This window comes from Phacochoerus africanus, chromosome 1 (genome assembly GCF_016906955.1).
Source record: "Phacochoerus africanus isolate WHEZ1 chromosome 1, ROS_Pafr_v1, whole genome shotgun sequence".
Taxonomy (NCBI): Eukaryota; Metazoa; Chordata; class Mammalia; order Artiodactyla; family Suidae; genus Phacochoerus; species Phacochoerus africanus.
The window spans coordinates 6,845,312-6,871,309 of record NC_062544.1 but is presented as its reverse complement, the minus strand read 5'-3'; the positions used below and the strand labels follow the sequence as shown (position 1 = coordinate 6,871,309).

Here is a 25,998-nt window from a genome sequence, read left to right as displayed (position 1 = left end):
AGGCATTTTCATTTTAGAGAAAGTAGAAAATACGGTGAAGCCTGGAGAAACAACACGAGTTCAGAAATCATCCCAGTTACCCTTTTCAGCTATTTCCCTGCAGTGTTTGATTTCTACGTGTTTCTACTATTGGGATATGTTTTATAAATGGTTTATAGACTTGTTAAAAAAATCTACTAAAAGGCGTTTCCATTTTACATATGTGTGTGTGTATATTTTGTGTGTGTATATATATATATATACATATGTGAAAATTCCAAATGAAAGACTGTGTTGAGGTTTAGATATGTTTTATAGATAATCATAAAAGCAGTGATAGTAATGGTAGTTCGCAAGGTCCGTACAAGTTTTACGTATTGCTGTGTGTAGGATTGTGGCCGATCTCAGCGAGCGCGATTACGTTTTATTCTCCAAATGAATCCATTTATCTTTAGTGTGTCGGGTTCACGGTATGGATGCTGGTGATGCTGTGCTGAATTCAAATGTTATCCCAAATTGCAACTAGCTTGGTCCACACACAAAGCAGTATTTGATGATAATCCGGGCATTTACACATGTTGCAGCTTTTGGAAAAGCATAAAGCCATACACTAAAAATGACAAAAAAAGAGCTTCTCATTCAGAGAGAATGTGAGTTTCTCTCAGCTTTTCTGTTTGTTTCTTGGTCTTTCATTCATCTTCTTCTTGCAACTTGATTTGGGATTACCCTATGCTCTCTAGCAAGTTTCCGTGTGATAACAATGTGTCAGTGAAAAGCAAAGTCTGACAACCTGTGATGTTTGGACAAGAACACTTACCTGTGATCCCTCACCCAAGCACCTAAGAGTCCAGGAGGCCCAGCCACCTCCGTTAAGGTGATGGGATTGAAACTCATGGGGTCAGGTGTATGGGTCAGGTGTAGATCATAACGGATGACAAATGGGAGATTTATGTACATCTTTGGGATTTTTTAATGCCAACTCTATTACATCACAGAACGGGAACATGGTAAAGAGGTCGACTGAAAGGGTAATGAAAATGCATGGGTCCCTTGCACACTGACCCAATATGAGTATCAGCCCAGAGCCTCGTGCCTTGTTCAGAACGCTTTGACCTGCCATTGCAGTCAGTGGAGCATTTCAGTATGTTGGAAGACATTTCCGTATATGGATCTCTGCGACAAGGAGTACAGATTTCTAATCAGCATACTTACTACTAAAAACCAAAACTAAAACCCACGTACTTTCTAGGCAGAGCTTGGTGTTTACCACAGTTATAGCAAACTGGGCCCGAAAAATATTGGCTGTGTTGTTTTCAACAGTGTTTTGCCCATAGTTTGAATCTAAAAACATAAAGATGAAAAGGAAAGACTGCCCTGCTTTTTTGTGATGTTGGGTCTGAATTTGCTGTTGCGTATTCCAAGCATGTATTCTCATAAGGTGACAGTGAGTGAATGGGCAGGCTTCTATTTCATTAGTATACGTTCCTTCTTCCAAGATGATTTTGCCATTGGCTTTGAACAAATGGAGCTAAATTTTAGATTCACATGAGAACGCTTTCAAAACTGACCCATATAATTTTCTCTCTTTTTTTGGTGGTTATGATTCCAATTTTTATTTTAAAGTTTTACCTTAGAGTTAATCTGTTGGAAGCAGCCTATAGTTAAAAGTAAAACTGGAGCTTTTTTTTTTTTTTTTTCCCCAGACCTACAATTCTGCTTCCAGTAACCACCCACTTCTTTCCATTTTCCAAAGGACACATTTTCATCAAGTTTATACAGTTAAAGGTAACTCGCGCTGAGTGGAAAGAAATGAGCAATTAGGAGTGAATCCAAAAAGCAGTAAACCCCCACAGGGCAAAGAAATCCTAGGTAATGATGATGTTGATACTGTATTTATATTAATTATGACTTAGGAGAAGCAGCTGGTGATGAAAGCAAGGATGGCCCCTTTTTATTGCTGCTCTTCATTTTTTACCCCCCCTGGAATTTTTTTTAAACCTGTACTTTAAAGTTTAAACATTTCCTTTCCTCTGTTTGTTCTTGATTCATGGGAGTGTTTTCCTTTTAAGATTCTCTGGGCTGAGCGTCCTCCTTCCACTTCTTTGCCCCTGTCTTCCAAGAGGCCCATTGGATTAATTAACCTACTCTGTGCTTTAAAAAAAAAATCCATTCTTTGTTTTCCTGCGTTGTTTTCTTTCTCCGATATTTACCAAGCACCTGTGTACCTAAGCATCACCCTGGGCATCCATTCAGAATTAGGCTTTCTCTGCCTCTCCTCCCAGCTGTGCTGATCCCATGGGCCGAAAGGTGGTCCTAGAGGGTGAGCTTTTGCCAGAAAAGCTGGTCTAAAGACACCCCGTGGGAAAGACCTCCAACCCTTGTGTCTCTTATGCTATTATAAAAAAATTAAATAACCTCCACACTTTCCTCCCTGCTGGAGGTGGGGTGAAGATAAACCCAACATAAGAGTTACTTATTTAGTTATAAATATCCATACAGGTCCTTTTCCCATATTCCATGAATGAGCCAACGAGGGAGTGTGATAAACTTTAACCAGCCTTCTTACTCTGAATGTGCTTATGTGTCACAAGTTCTGAGTCTTGAGAGCTTTTTTCCTAGCCAGTCCCACAGGGCGCTTGTCAGAATTTATTCGTTCACGTAGTTGCTCTTTCCCGACTCTTCATTCATCAAATATTTATTGACTGTTATTTATGCAGGAAGTGTCTTAGGCATTGGGGAAATGGAGATGCAATACAGTCCTACCTGCCAAAGCCTTCATAGCCTGGTGCAAGGGTTGGCAAGCTAAGGCCCCTGGGTTGGCTTCCTGTTTTTTGTGAATAAAGTTTTATGGGAACACAGCCACACCTGCTCATTTGCATATTACCTATGGCTGCTTTCCTGCTTTAACTGCAGAGATTCCAGTAGGACCACAAAAGTGAAGTACTTGCTCTTTAGCCCATGGAAAAGTTTCATGACCCGTGGTCTGGTGGGTGTTGGGGACAGATGCAGTTAAATTCTCCAGGGAGGCCTGAATAAAGGGCCCTGGAACACTAAGAGGAAAGAAAGGTGACAGTCCTTGGGGGTGAAGAGGGTACCATGAGAAGCTGGGCCTTGGAGATGCACCAGGAGTCTGGCAGTAGGAGGAAGTCTTCAGGCCAGTAGGGCTGTGGACCTGGGAGGCCAGAAAATGAGATGAAGCTGAAGGAAGTTCACGTTGACTGGACCTGTTAGTGACTGAGCCGGGGAGTTATTATAGGTGAGGCTGGAGCTTTAGATTATGGAGGAGCTTGGATTTAATCCTCTAGACCAGTGTTTCCAATTCAGGCTGTCCTGATAATGATCTGGAAAATCTTTCAAGAATGCCAATGGCCAGCCCCTCCTCAGATCCTTTGAGTTTCTGGAAGTAAATGTTGGAATCCTTGGTTTAATCAAGCCTCTGATAATCTGCTATCCCAGTAAATTGAGAATCTGTGCTAAAGACTGTGTGAGGGAGCTTAGGAGATGACAGCCACGTATTTGCATGCTCAGATGTGCATTAGGAAGATAATTCTGCCATAGTGTGTGCAAAATGCATGAGAGTTTGGCGAGATTGGAGGTATGAGGAGTCATTGAGGGAATCCCATAACAGTAGAGAGACCTTAAATTTAGGCAGTGATAGTGGAAAAGGAGATAAATCGGATTTGAGACATAGTTCAGATCTGGACTTGACTGTGATTGAAGCAAATCACCATTGGTGGCTGAGGGTGGGGTCAAAGATGATATTTGGAAGTGAGATTTGGAAGTGAAGCTTGTTATGGCATCAGCTGGGATTGAGCATATGGAAAATGAGCTGTAATTCTTCTATTATATGAAGATACGTGAAAAAAATCTCAGGTTTTACTAACTCTGACGATAACCCAGAAAAAGAAGTGTATATGGAGATAATTTGAAGAGTGAATATTCCTAGGAAAGCATAGGTTACAGGAATCATAAAATACTTCAGGTGGTATTTTTTTAGAAGAGAAATGATCTCTATTAACTGAAAAATGGAAAGGAACAAATCAGATACCCAATGGGCCAGCAAAGGCAGAAGTTGGGAGCTAAATTTAGAGCAATAAGTCATCTGTAATCCTCAAAGCATTTAGAGATTTGCATGTAATACTTAGAATGTAATAAAATTTAAATGATCAGTGTAGTTATTGACAATATTGATTAATAACTTTGTCCCTAAATATGCTTATGGGAAAAGGTTTTTCTGATTTCATGTCTCTGAAATTTGCTGATAACATTGGTCTTAATTGTTGCTACTAAAACTCTTTCTTCTTTCGTTCTGCTTGTGAAATAGTAAGAAGTTCTCCATCTACTTTCTGTGCCTTTTCGTCTTGGTAAACACACAAGAGTGCTATATAAAATGTTTTGATTTGGGGTTTGATGTATTCTTTGCAACTTATTTCTCTAACCCAGACTTTTAAGGGATTTGAAATAGACTTTTGGGGCTAGATAATGAAATAAGCCAGTATAATTTGGAGAGAGAACTGGACACTGACGACATAGCAAAATCAGAATTACTTTCAATATTTTACAGCCCAAAGTACACATATTGATGGTTTTTGAAAAGGGTTGAGAAAGTTCTGACTGAGGAGGTAAGTTAGAATATGATCACATTACAGGAGTTCCCGTCGTGGCGCAGTGGTTAACGAATCCGACTAGGAACCATGAGGTTGCGGGTTCGGTCCCTGCCCTTGCTCAGTGGGTTAACAATCCAGCGTTGCCGTGAGCTGTGGTGTAGGTTGCAGACACGGCTCGGCTCGGATCCCGCGTTGCTGTGGCTCTGGCATAGGCTGGTGGCTACAGCTCCGATTGGACCCCTAGCCTGGGAACCTCCATATGCCTCGGGAGCGGCCCAAGAAATAGCAACAACAACACAAAAAAGACAAAAAAAAAAAAAAGAATATGGTCACATTACACCTTTGTCACCATATTTGAAAATGTACCAACAAAGTAAAAAACCAATGCAGTATTCAAAAACTGTGATGGTGTTCCAGCTATTTAAAGGTAGTGATATATATATATATATATATATGTATATATATATATATATAATAATTTAGTAATATTAAAATGTAATTAAACTCCTCAAAAGTTACGGAAAAAGTACATTAAAGAGATATTTGGGGAAAGGTTATAACAACAACAACAAAAAATTAAAATCTCCTGGAATTTGTTTAATGAGATTCTAAGGCACAACAGTGATATGTTGGTGAACTACATGAGTAACTTACATGATGAAATTAATCTTCACAATCTTTAAAGTTATTGATATGATTGACATATTAAATATTTACAGGTGGATAATGATCATTTTTATAAAAATATTTTGTGCTTTAAGTTACTGCTTTTCCTTAGCTTCAAAGTCACAAATTTATATTTTAATCTTTTTTTTTTTTTTTCTTTTGAGGGCTGCATTTGCAGCATATGGAAATTCCCAGGCTAGGGGTTGAATCGGAGCTGCAGGGGGCCCTGCACCACGGCCACAGCAACACCAGATCTGAGCCACATCTGCGACTATGCTGCAGCTTGCGGCAATGCTGGATCCTTAACCCACTGAGCGAGGCCAGGGATCAAACCTACATCCTCATAGACACTATGTCAGGTTCTTAACTCACTGAACCACAACAGGAACTCCCTATATTTTAATCTTTAAGTCTCTCGATGCAGTTGAACATTTGTCCTGTAGGAAGTCCCAGTGTCAAGCTCTGTGCCAGTGGGTCATGACAACAGGATAGAATCGTTCAGTAAAGAGAAATCACAGGCGAGTGAAGCAGGCAAAGTACAGGTGAGACGATCTTTACTCTCCAGTTTACCCAAGTGGTGACCGTTTATGTGCAGTGTGTGTTTTGTTTTCAGATTGTTTCATGATCAACCGTGATCTAAGCATTTATAAAACAACCAAAATGTAAGTTTCTGTCACCATTGTTTAAAGCACATTTAATAGATTCACCTGCCTCTCTTTGTCCGTTTTCATAGTGCAAAGGGCAGGTCTGTCTTTCTGCATTAGTCAGTTTTCTGCTCCTCGGCGATAAGCAAGCCTCTAGCCTACATGTTCGATAAGAACTTGGAATTTTTTCCCTTTGATTTTATGGCTCTATTCATCAGAGACCCATTGAGTTATTCTAAGAGAATGTCATTTTAAAACACCTGTGTCTTTCATAATTAATGGAGGTCAGAGTTAGGTTTTATAGTGTCTCTAGATAAAATGAGTCATTTCGTTAATATGCTCATGATGGCTCAACCTTTTCTTCAATGCTGGCTGAATTTTATTACTTTACATGAAGACATAAATGAACTTCGTCTATTAAGGCCCTCACTGCTCCCTCGGAGAATATATTGTTGGGCTTAGTGATTTGTTGCTAATGGGCCACTGGGGGATGGGTTAGGATGCAGGAATGAGTTAGTCAGTCCCATCGTCAAAAAGAAATACACCCTGTGGAGAGGGAGAAAACACACTCAGATGTCTAGCGGGAGAAGCATGAATGGGCTTCAGAACTGTCAGTTTGTGTCTGCCAAAGATAATGGCGTTGTGATTTGAATTATCCAATTTATCGGGTGGATGTCTCTCCCGTATATTTCTCCTAAACGTCATCCAGTGATGACAGTTGAAGGTGCAATGTCAAATGTTAACCCAAGGCATTTGAGAAAGAGTAGGTTCCTCCCAAGGGAAGAAGAACCCCCATCCTTTCATTGACGGTGGCCCTAAAACAGAAGCTGAGCTTCTGCAGCCTGCTCACCCTCTTGCTTTGTGGTTCTGTAATGAGAGCGGGGGAAAAAAACAGCACTACGGACCAGCTCCCCTAAGCAGCACAACTAAAACTCTTATGGATCTAATCTCCTAACCTCCTGCACTCCCGCCTCTCTCCCCGAAGAATGGCAATAGCCCTCATTACTCCCTGTTTACATCGAGGGGGTGTTCGGAAGATTAATGAAGCCACTTAAATGCTTCGGGTTGCTCACAGCATTGCCCTACTAGAGAAACTGACCTCATGTGAAACATTTGGTTAGCATTCCCTGTTGGCTGGGAGCCAGAAGCATTATTCCTTCTTGTTCGAAAGGTCGGTAGCCTTTCTCGTGAACCTCACATATATTGTTTTCCCTCCTCTGTGTGCTCACAATTGCAAGATAAAGTGGTTGCCTCTTCTGTAATACCCCGGAGAACAGCCACTTGCAGAGACCATAGATCTTACTTTAGTGCCTGAGTGGCCCAACATCTGGGAGTATCCATTTTTTATTCCCTTTAGAAGATTTTCTTTCTTTTCGTAACCTTTCACTTGAGAGGTCATCGACCTCCACTGTGATGGATCAAGCTGTCGGGGGAGATTTCTGGTCCCTCACGTTGCCAGCTGGGATGGGATTTTTCCAACAGCAAAAACACCCTTGGAGCTGAACTTGGAACCAACTAGCTTGAGGAACGGGTTTTGAGAAGAGCAGAGTCCACACTATGTTTGGCCAGATTCTTAGGTTCCAGGGAGGTGATTAGGGAATTCCACAAATTTTGTCTTTTATAATCTTAACAAATGTCGAAAATCATGATCGATAAAGCGAATACTATAATGTGTCATATTACATATTTCTAATATGGAAAAGGTCCAGCAAGACATTAAATTGCCTATTTGGGATTTGTGTAGACACAGTCATGTGTTAAACAGATATTTGAAAGCCTCTATGGGCACGTTGTCTCCAAAATCAAACAAAAAAACAGCAATAGAAATGTAACCAACCAACCACTGCAAACTAGGCCTTACACAGACACTGAGGCCATGTAAGAGTGTAGATAGTGGAGTTCCCATGGTGGCTCAGTGGTTAACTAACACAGCTAGTATCCATGAGGATGTGGGTTTGATCCCTGGCCTTGCCCAGTAGGTTAAGGATCCCGTGTTGCTGGGAGCTGGGTGTAGGTCGCAGGCATGGCTCGAATCCCTTGTTGCTGTGGCTGTGGTGTAGGCCAGCCGCTAGAGCTCTGTTTCACCCCCTAGCCAGGGAACCTCCAAATGCCACAGTTGTAGCCCTAAAAAGATGAAGAAGAAAAAAAAAAAAGATTATAGCTAGTTCTGATAATGCCAATTTCAGAATTTTTAAATCAGCTTAATCCATTAACTTTATGATCTAACACGTATGTAATTATAATCATTGAGTACATTTTCTTGCTCTTTTATATGCCGAAATTTCATTTAAGATGATTAAAATATAGTACTCAGCTGCAAAAAAAAAAAAGAAAAAGAAAAAAACTGGAAAAGTATTAGTCAGAAGTCTATTGAACTATGTCATGATAATTATTTCATTGGATGGCCGTATAATAATCTAAATCTATTGCTCATTTCATCCCTCTAAAAATAAAAAAGGGTCACAGTCTTTTAGGAATTTGTGTTAAATATAATGACAAATTGTATTATTTGCTGTCTCCGTTCATAAATAAAGAAACTCGGGCACTCTTAAAATAAGTATGAGTAGGAGTTCCCGTTGTGGCTCAGTGGGTTAAGAATCTGACTAGTGTCCGTGAGGATGAGGGGGCCAATCCCTGGCCTTGCTCAGTGGGTTAAAGTTCTGGCATTGCTGCAAGCTGGGGTGTAGGTCACACATGCAGCTCAGATCCGGTGTGGCTATGGCTGTGGTGTAGCCTGGCAGCTGCAGGTCCGATTCGACCCCTAGCCTGCAGGTGTGGCCCTAAAATGAAAAGTAAAAGGAAGTGTGAGTAGGCAGTTTCAGGGAGCATTCATGTGAAATAAAGGGGAGAAAGGAGGCACCGTGTAATCAGCGAGACCTGTGGGCTTAACATGTTCTCTTAATGGGAATACAGGTGTCACAGTCAGATCACAGTTCCAGAGCTGAGAGTCATTTACCTACGGTACAGAGCTTGTCATGAAGCGTACTGAGACTGGAATTGTCTCAAAATGATTTGTAAGTTCACCTGTGAATGAACAATGAAGACCTGAAATTCCTTCACCATAGGAATGATTTGTGTGTGTGTGTGTGTGTGTGTGTGTGTGTTTCCAGTTAAATTAGAAACGGGACGTTAGGGGTTCTGCTTGTGGCTCAGTGGTAACAAACCCCTGAGTTTGTGGGTTTGATCCCTGGTCTCACTCAGATCTAACCACAGGGGTGTAGGTCAGAGATGCGGGTTGGATCTGGTGTGGCTGTGGCTGTGGCGTAGGCTGGCAGCTGCAGCTTCGATTGCACCCCTAGCCTGGGGAAAAAAAAAAAAGAAAGGGGCCACCGGGTGACTGGTAAGGCCATTTGGCACAGTGGGATAAGGGACAGCGAGATGGGGTCTTGTTTCTAAACATAGGACTTTCTCTGAATCTTAGTAATCTCGGCTAAATCACACTGAACCTCTTAATTTGCAGAAATGTCCTCATCTGAAAATGAAGGGGTATACACTTTAATGACAACCTAGTTTTCTTAGATTCTATGATTTGTGTTAGGTAAAAAAAAAAAAAAAAAAATGAGGTTGGGTTCAAAAGCACCACCACGTGCATCTTGTAACCCAGGAATTACCAAAGGCAGGTACTGCTAGGGTGTGGGGCATGGTGATGGTGGCGGTCATGACGATAGGCTCTCGTAAGGACTGTGTCATTTTCCCTGTAAGCCTGCCCCCCCTGCCCCCCGCGATGCCCCTTATGGTCACCTGTTGAACACCTCTGCCATAGTGATTGATTACTGATGAGCATTCTCAGGTGTCTGGGGAAGGTTTGGATCCACTGGAATGGCGGAGGGCAAGGGGGCCACTTTTACAGACTGTGGGGAGCTGGGCAGCAGGACTGGCCAGCCGAGAGGCAGATTTGGTTGGGAGATGTAGATGGAGAGTGTGACAGGTTTGTCCATCAGTGCCTTCCTGTCTTGGTCCATTTGAGCTGCTATCACGAAATACCACACACCTGAGAGCGTATAAACAACAGGTATTTATTCCTCACAGATCTGGGGGTTGGAAGTCCAAGATCAGGTTGGGTTCTGAGGGTCCTTATCTAGGCTGCAGATGGCTGACTTCTCGCCGTGTCCTCCGGCGGTGGAAGGGGCTAGGGAGCGCTCTGGAGCCTCGTTCCTAAGGGCACTAATCCCTTTCACCAGGGCTCCACCCTCATGACCCAAGCACCCGCCAAAGGCCCTACCTCCTAATACCATCACCTTTGTGGGTTGGATTTCAACAGATGCATTCAGACCGTAGCACATCCCTGTGGAAAATACTGGAAAATGGGACCGAGGGCTTTCCGAGAGTGATCTCTTCACCTCCTCCTCCAACTCAGCTTTGAAGTTTTCTCTCTCGTCGCCCCGCCCATAGCTCTGCAGAAAATCATGGATGCTACAGCCCTCTTTCCTTAATGGTGCGATGTACTTCTAGCTCTTCCTTGTATATGAGAACTGCCTTTCTAGAAAGTTCCAGAGGCAGATACCGCAGGCTGGGCACGCATGCTAGTAGGTATGTGTTGTTGGAGCGAAGGAGAGAGCGCGATGGCGTTGCAGTATCATCTAAGCTGTGTAGTAATTCATTGATAATGTGAATGACTTCTTGTTTTGGAAATATTTGCAGAAAAGCTTTTTCCGAACAGAGACTGGGTGTTGGAAAGACTGTGATGACCGTGTCCCAGAACAATGACACGATAAACGAGGTTGTCTTCTTCTCCAAAAACCCAGTGGTGCCACCACCATCTGTACTGACAACAGCTCCCATCACCTAAACATAGAGGTTATGGTGCTTGTTTATGCCTGTAACCTGCAATTGCCAGAGGACAGAAATGCTCTTTCCTTCCCTGGGCAATGGAGACTATGCCGAGAATTTCTTTCTTTCTTTTTATTTTTTGGGGGGGTCTTTTCTAGGGCTGCACCTGCAGCATATGGAGGTTCCCAGGCTAGGGGTCCAATCGCCAGATCCAAGCCATGTCTGTGACCTACACCACAGCTCATGGCAACGCTGGATCCTTAACCCACTGAGCAAGGTCAGGGATGGAACCCGCAACCTCATGGTTCCTTGTCAGATTCGTTAACCACTGCGCCACGATGGGAACGCGCCGAGAATTTCAACATGCCTGGAAATGTTCATATTTTCTATTAACCGCCTACCAGTAGCTGCTATCAGTTGAGTGCTGACAGTGGGTTAGACGCCATTCTAAGTGTTCTCCTTCGATTTAGACCTGGCAGCAACCCCAGGGAATGGATATGACTATGCGCTCCATTTTGCAGATGAAAAGATGAAAGCACAGAGTGCTTAGCTTCCTCCCCCAGTGTGTCTGGGGCTGAGCTTTGGCCTTTGCACAAATGTCCTTTTTAAAAAAAAATTTATTGAGGGAGTTCCCGGTGTGGCTCAGCGGGTTGAGAACACGACATAGTGCCGGGGAGGATGTGAGTTCACCCCCTGGCCTCCCTCAGTGGATTAAGGATCTGGCATGGAGGCAAGCTGCAGTGTAGGCCTGAAGCTGCAGCTCCAGTTCAACCCCTAGCCTGGGAACTTCCACAGGCTGCAGGTGCAGCCATCCAAAAAAAAAAAAAACCAAAAACCAAAAAAAAGACAAAGAAAAACAAAGTAAATAAAAAAAATGAAAATTAAAAAAATAATTGGAATATAGTTGGCTTACAAAGTTGTGTTCATTTCAGGTGTACAGCAACGTAAACCCGTTATACATACACATATGTCTCTTCCTTTTCAGAGTCTTTTCCCATGTAGGCTATTACACAGTATTGAGTAGATTTCCCTGTGCTGTACAGTAGGTCCTTGTTCCCCATCAATTGTTTAAATAGTGTGTGCACAAATATTCTTGGCCACTAGCACCACCACTGCCTCCTGTGGTGGCTGGGCACTGACTGGTCACAGCCTCTTGCAGCCAGGGAGCCCATGATGAGACCAGCGTGACAGCAGGGGGCTGCAGTACTCACAGAGGCATTGAGAGCATTAGGGCCAGTAATTGCCTCTGGGGCCATCTGGAAGATTTATGTGTTTCCCATCCGGTGAGAGCTTGGCAGCTCCTCCTATGCCAGCTGGCCTCCCGAGGTGCTTACCTTGGCTGCTCTGCCACTCTCCTTCCTACGTGTGCCAAGTTCATGTTCCTTCCCTCCAAGGAAGAAGTTTCTCTTGGAAACCTTGCCTCTCAGGAGTGCTGGACTGAAGAGAAATAGAGGAGTTCCCACTGTGGTGCAAGGGGTTAAGGATCCCAGTGTTGCTGCTGCTGTGGTATAGGTCGCACCTGCAGCTCTGATTCGAACCCATGGCCCGGGAACGTCTGTGTGCGGGGGGTACCGCCCATTAAAAGAAAAAGAAAAAGATGCTGATGTCCTATCCCGTCCTCAAAGGCATCCTTAGATCAGTTCTGCTTAGGGGGCTATGACTTGACTGTAAGAAGAGAGAGGATGTGTCTCCCAAATGGCTTTGTGCTGGAGGCACCGTGAGCCACACAGATGCTTCTCTGGTGTTATTTCAGAGGTGGCCTTCGAGGCACAGGAACGGTGTAGTGAGCAGGCCGTTGTGGTGGTGAGAGAGGGCGGTCTCAGAGTGCAGGACAGCGGGGTGCCCGTGGAGAGGCACAAATTGTGAGAAACCCGAGCATCCAGGGACTCAGGAGACTCCGTCCCTTTACTCCCTTGGCAGTGGGCAGTGTACATGCATGTACACACACACACACACACACACACACACACACACACTGCTGGATAGCAGTCGCCCGCCCGCTCTGTGCTCCCATCTGCATCCACCCCATAGAGATGTCCCTTGGTCCCCTCCAGGCTGTGCCCGTGGCCCAACTTGGCTGTCCCTTGTCTCCTCTCCTGGGACAGTGTGTTCACGTCTGACATCTGCCCACCTTCCCCGAGAGTGGAAGTCATTTACTTGTGTGTCTTGCCGGTGTTGGGAGAATGGTGTTATTCTCTTAGTGCCGTCGTGGTAACCTTGGACCAGCCCTTCTCACAGTGCCCTCCGTTTCTCTGAGAGCCCCCCATCCCACACATACTCATGGATTCTCAGGATCCACTACATGCCAGGTTCTCCCTCCATTGTTGCACACACCTGGGCTGCCTTTCTCCTCCCTCCATCCCTGGGATGCTGTTCCTGCTGCACCAGCTTCTCATCTGCATGAAGTTAAGGAGATGCTCATCCCTTCATGAATTACGTTGGAGGCCAATCCATCGCTTCTGAAAAAGTTGCAAAATCACCGTCCAGAGTCTCCCGTGAGCAATGTCTACCTTTGCTCCCTGTGCTCTGCTGACCTCTGTTGCATATTTCCCTCTCCTTCCCCTTCATTGTTGAAAAACGATCCCTCTCCTTGGCTCTGATTTCCTGTTTCACACTTGGGCAGCCAGAGCTGACTCTTTCAAACCCTCGATGGCAAAGCGACACGTTCATGCTTCTATACTTATTATACGCTGCATCCATCCTGCACGTGGAGCTCTGTAAGACTCAGGCCGTTGTTGAATTCACAGCCCGGATGGGCTGTAATTATAAAACGTGGTGAGAGTAGGTAATCTGGAAAGCCAAAGGCACGTGAAGAGTGGTTTTATATCATCTTGCTGAACTTGAAAAACTCATGTCCAGAATTGGATACTCATGTCCTTTTGCCCATTCCACATAGATTAAGAGAGCTGATTAATAATTTAGATTTACCTTAATCTCTTTCACACACACACGCACACACACCCCTTATTCCTTAGCTTTCTCGCCAATCTCAAATGTGTGTTCCTGTTGACAGACTGGACGCCTCTTTGAACTCTGAGTCCCAAGGAAATCTGTGGTACATACATTCTTAACAGGAGAATGCTTTGGAAGCCAAAAATGCTTACGTTTTGCTCCCCACCCTGTTCTCATAATTTTTATGAACTGTAATTTTGGGGGAATCTATTAAAAATGCAACTACTCTCTTTTTGTATTTTGTAGAAACTACCTCTTCAGGTTACAGCTTGAGGATCTGTCTCTGATCCAGGTAGGTGCGATTTATTTTTCTCCAGCTTTCATCTTCCATCCCAGTTAGCTCACGGTTTGAGGGGATGAAGACAGAGGCGTGTGAAGGTATTAATCAGCCAGACCAGGGTTCTTTTCCGCAGCAGGTCAGGCCACAGGCCTCTTGGCTATATGACAAGAGTCGTCACCTGCTTTAATTCCCAATTAGCTCTCTGCCTCCTGTGTGGCCTCTCTTCTGGGTATCGTCCTGATTTATTCTTCATCAAATGATAGATCATTCAAAGGGCATTTCCTCAAAGTCAGGGAGCGGCCGTTCTCCCCCCCAGTCAGAGTAACCATTATTTAGTTGGAGGCATCCAGCCACCATATTCTTGTAAAAATCAACCCCTTTAGAGTAACATCTTTGTTTCTTCTTTATTATTTATAATTAAATAAATATGATAAGGCTTGCAAACCACGTAGAGCAAAGAATTAGAGATGATACATAAAAATGCAATTGACCTACTTCTGTTTTTGTGGTTTGAAGAGGAGCCTGAGAGCCTTATGCCTGCGTGGAATGTTTATTTTAGGGGCAGATGTGATCCACAAAGGCTCACTTGGCCCTTTCAGTCTTTTAGACGGGTCTAGTGGCTGGGGTCTCCTTGGAAAAGGAGAGGTCACAGCATAAATAGTGCCTTCACCAAGATTCTGTAACTCCCTATGGAGCTTTCCAGAATCCTTGGACTGTGCATAGTCTGGAGAAAATTTTTTAATCACCCTCATGTACCAGCGTTCTAAGAGAACTGACTCTCTTAGGGTTCTAAGAAGTGATTGGAGAAAAGTCTGTATTATTTTCTTCTCTGTGATGCTGGTATTTGGGAACTTTCAGGAAGCTGTAGAGTTAGGGTTTAAGATTAGACCTCTGTTTTCTTCACCGGGGCCTTAAAATAAGCCAATGCCCCAAGAAAGCTAATACTGGTAAAGCACTTTGAAGACCCATAGACCTGGATTTGTTTTCTAGCTTTGTCATTCCAGCAACTGTGGCTTTCTTTATCTGTGAAATGGCCATAAAACCCTGTCTACCCCGTACTGTCACTGCTAAAATTAAATAAGGTGAGGCATGCACAGAGATAAGGCAGTAATTTGGCAACAGATGTTCATTGCTTTTGTTTTTCTAAAAGTGTTAACAATAAATAATGACTTAAATAATCATTTAATCACACTGGACAATCCACTCCGATTTAGATATAACTCAACACTTTAAATGAGTTGGTCATCGGTCACTTTTGATTGTTTTCATAAGAAATCAGAATGATCTGCCGTTTAACCATAATGCCATTTTATGGCTCTGATTTTAAATAATCTTTTATAAAATATATAGCGTATTCCATAGATAGGATGCTCGTTTTGATTCTCATGGTATACTCTATTTTTTGGCATATCGTGTGTGTTGAAATGGGTAGGTATGTGTGTGTGCAAAAGTATGTTTCCATATGCACAGTCAAGGATTTCCTGGTTTCCCGGCTGCCTTGGCTGAGAGGGCCTAGAAGCATTGTCGTTCTAGCAGTAATGAGCACACTTAATACCTGGCACTTGGTTTCTAAATTTAATTCTCCATTATAAAGAACCAGGCGCTTTGTGGAGAAGTAACTGATTCCAAGTCCTGGGCAGTGAAAGTCCCAGATAAGCCCGGAAGATTTTGTTGCTTCAGATGTTAAAGACGTATTCAAAGAATAATGAGAGCAGTCAAAAGAATCTAGGAGCCACCTTGAAATCTGGGGCCATATAATTGTTAAAATAAATAATGATAGTATCAGATTACCACACACTGAATAAACTAGGAATCCATGAGTAAATATTAACATAAAAAGAAATGAATGAATAAACAAATGACATAAAAGGGGACTGCTTTCCCTTGCTTAAAAGTGCCAACTAGCAAATGTTGAAGGAATGCTTTGATTAGAAAATTATAATTTGGTACCTATCACTCTAAAACCTGATTCAGACAGAAATGATCAGTGGATGCTAAATTTATAGGTGCGTGTTTGATGATGACCAAAATATTTATATCGTCTCAAAGTCTTTATCTATGACATGCTTATTAGTTACAAGAGGAAGACTTGTGACTTGATCATGAAGAAACCCGGTCAGTACCACAATAGCCAACTAGTCAAAGGTACTTTCATTAGTAATGGGACAAAGAGCTAGTATAAGCGTCCTGATTAGATGCACTGAAAAGGCCGCAGCAAGATTTCCATGATATTAAAGCCAAAGATTATAACCAATTTTATTATGAGAACCATTATACAAACCAAACCAGAAGGGCCTTCTACCAAAAAACTGGCCCCTAGTCTTTAAAAATCATCGTCATGAAAGGCATTAAAAGAAAGAAGAGCTATGCCATCATAAAGAGAAAAAAAAGGTAGGCATGACCATCAAATGAAACACTTGGTTGGGAAAGAATGAAAATTTTTTTTTCATGCTATAAAAGGACACTGTTGGGACAACTGGCAAAATGTTAAGGTCTGTGGAGAAGATAGTAGAAATGTATTAATATTCATGTCCTGATTTTGATAACTGTAGTGTCATTATGAAGGAGAATGTCTTTGTTCTTTGCACAAACCTTCTGAGATAAGTAGCGGTGAAGGGTATTGTTTCTGAAACTTATTCTGAAATGATTTTAAAAAGTACAATACATGTGTATATTTCTATGTATATACGTGTATGTATACATATATAATTATATTTATTATATATATGGATGCACACAGAGAGAAAGATAAAGTAAATGTGATAAAATGTTAATGGGGAAATCCAGGCATCAGAATAAAGAGTTTGAGTGTCTATTGTGCATTTCTTGTTTCAAAATAAATAGATGCAAAAAATTGGGAGATGCATTTGCTGTTACCGTGTGTGTGATGTTATTTTAGAGGCAAGGAAACTATACGTTCCCCGTTCGTTGTTGCTTCTCATGGTCACGACTACCCTTTGGTGGCAGTCAGGTTGCGGTTGTGGGTGGAACTGAAGGGTCCTTGTTGAGGCAGGGAAAACCCTGGGCATCGCCACCTGGTGCAGGGCACGGTCTGCTGACCCAGGGCCAAGCAGGAAGGCGGGGCTTTGTGGACGCTGGCTTGAAAACATGGCCCTGTTTTCAAATAACAATAACGGACAGCAGGCATCAGGGTGCCATCGGTACACAAACGTGCGACCTCGCCTTTTCACGTCTTATGGTTGTCGACAGTGCCTGGTAGCCTTCTCACTTTGGAGAGAGACTTCTGCCAGTTCTTTAGGACAGGCTGTTTTTTCTGACATGTCTCCAGGATCTTCATCCTTGTAATTTCTATGACTATTTTATTTTAATTTAAATGACCGTACCCAAGGGTACTAAAAAGATTGGACATACGGATAAAGAAAGGGCTATTCTGCTGCTATAAACAGCCCCATCCAATAGAGACGTCATGTGAACTTCATGGGTGGTTTAGGTTCATCTGGTGGTCACGTCGAAACAAGTACAAAGAAACAAGAAATGGGGCGTTGTTTCTTTAATTGAGGTGGAGTTGATGTGTAATATTAAATAGGTTTCATGGCACACATCATGGTGTTTCAGTGTTGAGAGGCTGTATGTCACTTCAGCAATATCAGCTATATTCCCTGTGTCTATAATATACCCTCATAACGTATTTATCTTAGACATATCAGTTCGTACCTCCTAATTCCTTCGAGGGAAATTATTTTTAATAATATCTTGTACGTAACACATTCTCATTTTGATGTCCAGTCATTGCAAAAAAGTAATGAAACCCATTCCTTTTTTTTTTTTTTTTTGCTTTTTAGGGCCATACCCGCGGCATATGGAGGTTCCTAGGCTAGGGGTTGAATTGGAGTTACAGCTGCTGGCCTGTCCCACAGCCACAGCAACTTCAGACCTGACCTGTGTCTGCAACCTACACCACAGCTCATGGCAATGCCAGATCCCCAACCCCCGGAGTGTGTCCAGGGATTGAACCCTCACCCTCACGGATACTAGTTGGGTTCGTTACTGCTGGACCAAGATGGGAACTCCCCTGGTCCGTTTCTTGTTGTAAATTGTAGCGTGTATTTCAGTCTTCGAGCACATGTGGATCTGCAGCAGCCACCATTCAGCAGCTCAGGGGGCCAGTGTTACCCAGTTGGACATCGCACGTCTAGGTCAGAAGGACCACAAGTGTTTATGATTCTATGCCTCTGGTTATGTTGTAGAAATCTTGTGTTTCCAGACCGTCTGGATTAATTTGGAGATATTAGGTGAACAATTTTCTCCTCCCCCCTCTCTTCAGAGATAGAAAATCATTGTTTAAAATGGGAACATGAGGCGTTCCTGCTATGGTGCAACCAGATTGGCAGTGTCTATGGAGACCTGGATGCAGGTTCGATCCCCGGCCCAGCACAGTGGGTTAAGGATCCAGTGTTGCCGCAGCTGCAGCTCAGATCCAGTCCCTCACCTAGGAACTCCATATACTGTGGGCTGGCCAAAAAATAAAATAAAATAAAATAAAAAAGAACCTGAGGAAACCAATACCAGGAGGGATAAAAAATTTGCCCTTTCTTTGGCGGGGCGGGAGTCAGGGAGCTGCACCCACGGCATATGGAAGTTCCCAGGCTAGGGACTGAATCAGAGCTGCAGCTACTGGCCTATACCACAGCAACACCAGATCTGAGCCACATCTGTGACCTTCACCACAGCTCATGGCAACACTGGATCCTTAACCCACTGAGCAAGGCGAGGGATCGAACCCCAGTCTCATGGATACTAGTTGGATTTGTACCGCTGAGCCACAATGGGAACTCTAGCAATTTGCAAAAGCAGTGGAGAGAATCAGAATCGAAAACCAGCGACAGCCCTTAATTACTTCCAGACGAGGCTTCCTTTGATCTGGCCCCTCTCTGCCTGACAGCAGATTGACTTCTGGAGGCTGTTTGCATCGTTCCTGTTTCCCATCAGCTTGAGATGCTTCCCCACGGCTTGGTGCCAAGCTGCTTATAGCTTCTCGGACCAGAAACTACTTGCCAACTTTCAGCATCTACCCATGGCCTCCCTCGAGAACGCTGGTACCCCATTCTCCTCTCAGTCTGGGAGACTGCCAATCCCCAGGTCCCACTTTAACGGTCACGTCACCTCTTTACAACCCACCTTGAGTCCTTTTGCGCCAATGACCCTCTGGTGCATTTCTCGCCTCAGCCTTCATTTCTGAGCAGCACCTATGGTCTCAGATTGAAATTCCCGTATTAGATGAGAGGAGATTATTGGATGAGGCTTCCTGGCAGGTGGTAGACACAAGACAAATGTCTGTGGAAGTTTCACTCCCTCGATTTTTAATAATATGTTCACGCCGCAACTTTCTAAAACTTATCATTAGCAGGAGATGCGCGAACTTCTTATTTTTGTCCTGAAATTCAAGAGAACGAAAGTCAGGAAACCCAGGGACTAGAACAATGACAGATGCTTGTTGAAAGAGGCATCCTAAAACACATGTGTGCGCACTCTCACCCCGCAGGAAGATTCTGGGACAGGATCGGAAATTCCTGAGTCTCATGCTTTCCTTTCTTACGTACCAGCCAAACTGTCGGCTCCGTTACTCTGCCCTGTGTTTTTTCTCTGCCCTAAATTCATCTGCCTGGACATTGTTTTAGAATCAGTGATGAGAAAGCAGATGTTGAATGATGTCCCCCCTTTTCCCCCTTGTATTTAGTGATTGTCACAGAATTCTAGAGATGCCCGCGTCAGTGACCTCCGAATGCAATGTTCTGGTTTGTGTAGAGCAGCCAGCAGAGTTCCCGGTCACAGCAGGAGCACAGTGGCACCCCTTAGCGCATCCTCTCCAGTTCCCCTCCCTCTCGCCAAAGTGGTCCCCACACACTGAATCGATGATGCCAACGTATGCTGTTGAGTGAGAGGAGAAGAGGGTCCCAGCTCTCGTTCCTGCCCAAGCAGAGAGGGAAGGATAGGAGACGGGCTGCCGGCGTTATGCGCAGAAGTCGGAGCACGTTGTCCATCCAGCACGGGGGTGCCTTGTGGCTCAGCTTGTGGACCCCAGCAACAAGCCACTGATGGGGAAAATGGAGATTTGTGAAGCGGCTTTAGATCTAGAAAACTAACTGCCAAGTCCTATTACCGGAGGAGAAGCCTGATCCTCTCCACACTCTGGAACGGGAATCAACAGAACCCCAAATCAGAGTTCTTTTTTCCCTTTTCCTCCGTCTTCACGTGGAGACCTCACCAGTGGCGTTTCTAAAACATTAAAGATTTGAGCACGGATTGGGTTGGGGTGTGATTACTATTATCCAGAGGGAGTGTTATCTGTTTGAGGTAAACCTCTTAGCATCACTGCAAAACTATTCACATATGAATCCACCACAACATAAAATAGCTCTATTTGGAATAGTCGTTGTGATTTTCAAACGGACACACCTTTTTGTATTAAAAGTGCAAGACCAGGAGTGGCGTTTCATTTACGGGAACAAAACCTGTTTTTCATCAATGACCGGAGAATCCCATATGAATGTGGCGTCATTTATAAGGTGTCTTTTCCCTCCGAGGCTGGGATAAATTGCCCTGCAACTCACTGCGGGCTGAAATGTGGCCACAGCATCTTGAAAACCAATCATTTTCGGGCACAATGAGAGAGGACCTGGAGGTTTTTACCGTGAGGCACTCCTCCTACTTCTTGTCAGAAGAACAGACCCAACTCTTCAGAATCACTTTTGTTCTTGCCTTGATCACAGCAGTTATTTCACAAGAACAAAGCTTTGCGGGGAGATATAAACATGCAGCTGGCCTCAGGCTGAATTGACAACACTTGCCCATCTGGGATCCTGTCTGGGAGGGTCCGAGGGTGAAGTGCCTTCAGCACCGTCCCAGGAACACAGAGACGGCAGCTCATTTAACCTCCGTGTCTTCCTAAGGTTCTTTGGGGAAATAGCTCCGAATCCATATTTCTATTGCTTTGTGGCTGAGGGAAAGGAATTCACTGCCTGGTTCTCACTCAGAGCTGCTGGAATAAGCAGAAAAATTGAAATCTGTGTTCCAATTTGCCACCTGCCTCTCTATGATTTCGAAATTGAAAACCGTTACGTCTCCAACGACCTGGTCAATAAGGGAGAGAATTCTCTCGAAGGTTAAGGTAAATGCTAACCTTGCTTCCTGTCTGTTTGGGTTTGGGGAATTGCGCTTCCACGCCAGTCCATTTCTAAACCAGTGTTTCTCAATTAGGGGCTGTTTTACCTGTTGGGGACATCTGGTTGTCACCACTGGGAGGGGGGCAGGGAACGCTACTGGCACCTAGTGGCCAGACACCGGAGACCTGGCACCCTGCTAAACATTCTGTATTGCACAGGACAGCCCCTCCCCGCTTAGCAAAGAATTTCCTGACTCTGAAAGCAAATAGCAGCAAGGTTGAGAAATCCTGTGTTAGAGGATCACTGCCTTGGCTTCCACATCTTTTGAGGAAGCCGCATTTTGAGTCTGAGATGTTGACATTGCTGCATTGAATCCAGACGGTCTTGGATATGATTGGGGAATTTTCCTCTTTAGATCCCTCCATATATTTAACCAAGCATATGTACGAGCCCTTCCCCTTAGTGGCCATTTCCAAAGAAGCTGCTGGGATTCTTGAGTTTCAATTGTGTCCTTTTATTAATATGATATTAAATTTAAAAATAAATTGAGCCCATTTATATTTCCCATACCCTCCCTAATGGGTCCTAACAATTCGCTCTAACTACCCTCTGTTGGAAATATTTCTTATGATTTAAAGAATGATATTTCACTGAATAATTTAGAATAATTATTCAAATGAGATACTCCTATTGATTCATTTTTTAAAATCTTGTTTTATATTTTTATTGAGTAAGGGGAGATTGGTCTTCCATGGCATCCCAAAAGTCGTGATTCTAGGCGTTATTTCTTGTTTGCCTTTCTTTATCAAATATGTTCTTGAAATCATAGTGTTGTGGAAGTGGCAGGGATCTGAGAGTTCTTTATTAAATACTTTCGGGGGGTTGAAAGCTAAGACTTGCTGAGCATAGTTACAGTTTTGCTGGAAATTAGCCGTGTCCATTCATTTGCATATTGCCAGCCCATGGTCATAGTTAATAAATCTTATTGGAACACAGACACATGCGTTCCTTTGGGTATTGTCTATGGCTGTTACATTCAGCTGGGTTGACCAGTTGTAGCAGATGCTAAAATATCTACCATCTGACCTTTTCAGAAAAATTTCATATCCTAAGTGCTATGGGTCCTTATACCCTGTAGTATTTTCTAGTTCTCAGTGAGTATTTCCCGAATGGATAACTGAACACAGTACAATGCGGTGTAATCCTTTGTTTTTGTTTTTGCTTTTTTTTTTTTTTTTTTTTTTTTTTTTAGACAGTGGTTGGTTGGTGTATTTAGTTTGACTCCCCAGACAGTAATTTCATGGACCTCACTAGACCATGACCCCATAGGTTGGGAACCTGTAGTGTCACCATGTGTCCCCAGATTCTTATCTCTTACTTTTGCTTCCTTGGTCAAAATTTTCTGTCAAGAGCTGTTTTATCTGCCCATTTACTCAAATTCATTTTCTTTCCTTTTCTCATAACTCCCTGGAGAATTTACAGTGGCTGATGTAGAGTTCAGATAGATAAGGACTAAGATTTTACTAGTTTCAGAGAACAGTAGTCAACTCGCGTTAATGTGGTTAAAAAACAGCCCTTCAGAATAGTGTGGATTCCTTTCTCCTGCATAGAACCTCCCACTGTCCCCAGCAAGTTGCTAATAAATAGCTACTAAATTGGAAAAAAAAAAAAAATCCCTTCATTCTCAGTGGCTACACACACACACACACACACACACACACACACACACAGAGAGAGAGAGAAGACTTATTTCTTAATTACATGGCATCTTCCAGCACAGGGGCCATGGTGGCTGTGTGTCGTGCTGCCGTCCAGGAACCCCGACGTTCTGCTTGTGCATCTGCAGCCCACGCCTCCAGGGGCAGCAGGGAAGAGAGCAAAGAGAATGATGCAGAGGAGATTTGTGTGGGCCATGCCAGGAAGCAACATGCCTCCTCTCTGCCCACATTCCAGTGGCCACCCACTAGGTCACCTGGCCTCAACCACCTGCAGGGAGGCTGGGAAGTAGAGATTGTCTGCACACCCAGGAAGAAGCAGAAAACTCGGACTTTCAAACCTGGGCAGACACTCACGTTTTCTCCCAGATGGTGCTGCAAAAACAAGATTAATCCTGATCCTGTCCCCTGCCCTTACCCCCCGCCATTCCAGCAGTTCTAATTTCCCACTACACACCAACGGAACAAGCTTCTGATGTCGAGCTTCTAACATGTCTGTAAATAGCAAACCTTGAACAAACCACTTAACCTCGTTGGACCTCAATTTTCTTCTCGGTGCGTTTGGAGAATCAGGGAGAAGTGGAGGCTGGATCACCCCCGCGGTCCCTTTCAGGCTTAGACTCTTCAGGAATTTAAGCCATCTTCTGCTTACCTTTCCCTCCCACACTGCTTACCTCACTCCTGGATTCCTCCTCCTCTAAGGAAAACTTTCCCAGGCATTGGAAACTTGGCGTTGTGCTTCCTTGGTGTACCTCGAATGACCTGGTTTGTCGTAAGAGAGAGGTGACCACGTCCACAGTGCCATCATCACTCTGTTTACTAAGCTCTCCAGATAAACGTCACCTCATTTTTATTTCCTCAGCAGTGCTAAGGTGCAGATATTATTTTCAGTATTTATCACAGGAGGAGTTGAAGCTTGGAGAGTTTATGTAATTTAGCTGAGATCGCTCACCTGGTAATGGGTCAGAGTTACGATTTGGGCCCCAGGATGCTGGGCCCCAAAGGTTAGTCTCTTAATCATTAATAAGCTGCTTTCTTCTACGCGTTAGGACTAACTGCTGTCTGTACCACCTGTGGTTGACAACTGGCTGACAGTGAAAAGGCTTGTTAATTTTTAATGATATTTATATCTTGGTTTTAAGTGGGGTTGCCCAGAAGTCAGACATGGGGATTCATGGGCTTGTGCTTGATTGAGGGAGTGTTCTCAGCCGGAGAGGGGTGAGGGAAGTGGCAGAGAATGGAGCTGGATAGGGATGTGCTCTCAGCCGGAGCCCAGTGTCAGCCTGATTCCAGAGGAACTCCATGCCGTGGATAGAATCCCAGGTGGTCTCCTTGGAGGCTAGGGCTTGATGATTTATATCCAGTTTTCCCCACGTCCTTCAGTCACCTGGTTTTTGAGTTTGGGGGGGTGTGGTGAACCTGCTGGCGGAGTGGCTCTCATCAGCCAAGAGCAACTCCTCTGGAGAAGCCGGCAGCCTGAGTCAGAATCAGTCCATACTGACAGCAGCCAGAGGAAGGCTCGCTGTCCTGTGAGGGGGACAGGGCAGAGTACCAGGAACACAGATGCCTAAAACCACTGTATCACGCAGTAGTTGTAGGAATCTTACTTTGCAGCTTGTCCTGATGTTCTAGACCCTGATTGCCAGGCACTGGCCCCTTGTTGCACCAACGAAGCAGCATATTTTTATGTCTTTTTTTTAAAAATGTAACACCTGCTTGATTATTGAGTGCATCTCATTGTGTTGTGCATATCTTACTTTTTCATAATTCTCCCTGTCCATTTCTGAATTTATGCCTCACTTGCAGCCTCAGAAACTAAATTGAAGATGCATGAATATTTTTCTTAGTCATGTGCATCATTTAGTTTCATGAAATGAGGTCTGGAAATTTCTGTAAGCCAATAGCAAACACTGTCTGACAATCACAGGCTGCAGACAGATGGAGGGGCCCATTTCATTTATCGAAAATGCATTTCTACTTCTATTTCAGACGTGGCCCAGTACCTGACATAACTGTTGAATGATGAGCATGCTCAGAATTCTCTGGTCTGCTTTCTTCTTCCTTATTTGTGTGCCTCTCCCAAAATGCCGACACAAATACATAAGCCAATGTACTGGCAAAAGCCTTTATTTCAAATTTAAGTAATGGGTTTCTTGTTTAGGTAAGAGATGATGTATTCTGGAAGCTGAAGTCTCCCAATTACCTAGGGGCTAAGGGAAAATGGTTAGCAAGGGAGAAATAGAATTGAAAAAATGTGGGTCACATTGACTTGCCATTCTCTAGAATGGATGGACTGAAACCCTTGATTTGGTGAATCTTAAGCATACAAGCTATTTGTCATCCTGAATTTATTCAGAAGCGGTGGTGGCATTGGATAGAGTGTGGATAGAGCTGTGAGGAGCACTGCCTTTGTTTAATATACGCCCATCAGACTCGCCCTTTGCTATTTTCACCTAACCTTTTAGAGTTTTGGTAACACTTCTTCATTGGGTCATGGTGTTTAATCTATTTGTGTCATGTCTTACTCACCTGGGGCTACTCAGCCTTACATCAGAAAGAACAAAATACCTAGGAATAACCTTACCCAAGAAGGCAGAACTACAGCTGACTTTTCACCAGAAGCTATAGAAACCAGGAGGCAATGGGAGGCACAGTTAGATTCCCAGATCTTCCTTACCTTGCACCTTGACATAGCTGCTTCTGTGTCATACAGAAAGAAGTCAGAGACTTAATTTTGGAAGATGAAAAACGTGGAGGTTCATTTGGATGAGTGCACCCAGACATAGTTTAACATCCGTTTTTTAAAAACCATTATGGCCACATCCACAGCATATGGAAGTTCCCAGGCTAGGGACTGAATTCAAGCCATAGCTATGACCTACACCACAGCTTTGGCAATGCTGGATCCTTTAATCCTTTAAGCCATAGCTATGACCTACACCACAGCTTTGGCAATGCCAGATCCTTTAACCGGTGACCTGGGCCACTGCAGTTAGATGCTTAACCCACTGCACCACAGCAGGAACTCCTCAACTCCCATTTTTAGAAAACAAAGAGACTATGTAAAAGTCTGTATAGCGAGATCCCAATCACTCTTCATTGATGTGTTAATGTGTGTGTGTGTGTGTATAATAGACTTTGAAAATATGCTTTTGTTGCCTAGTCTACAACTGGAATTATAAAGTTGTTGACATTAGTAGTTACCACACACATACATGCAAAGTTATCATCCAGAGCGACAGGCATTGGTGACTACTGGTC

At 43.7% G+C, this 25,998-nt stretch overlaps 1 protein-coding gene across 2 annotated transcripts in view; it reads left to right on the top strand.

The window, feature by feature from the left end:
• The window catches only part of SEMA5A (semaphorin 5A), a 525,937-nt gene that overhangs the window by 247,406 nt on the left and 252,533 nt on the right, over positions 1-25,998 (top strand). For both annotated transcript variants that reach the window (XM_047769187.1, XM_047769155.1), the window contains one exon: positions 13,865-13,910. In XM_047769187.1, the coding sequence (XP_047625143.1) occupies positions 13,865-13,910 (46 nt within the window). The remainder of the gene's footprint in view (positions 1-13,864; positions 13,911-25,998) is intronic.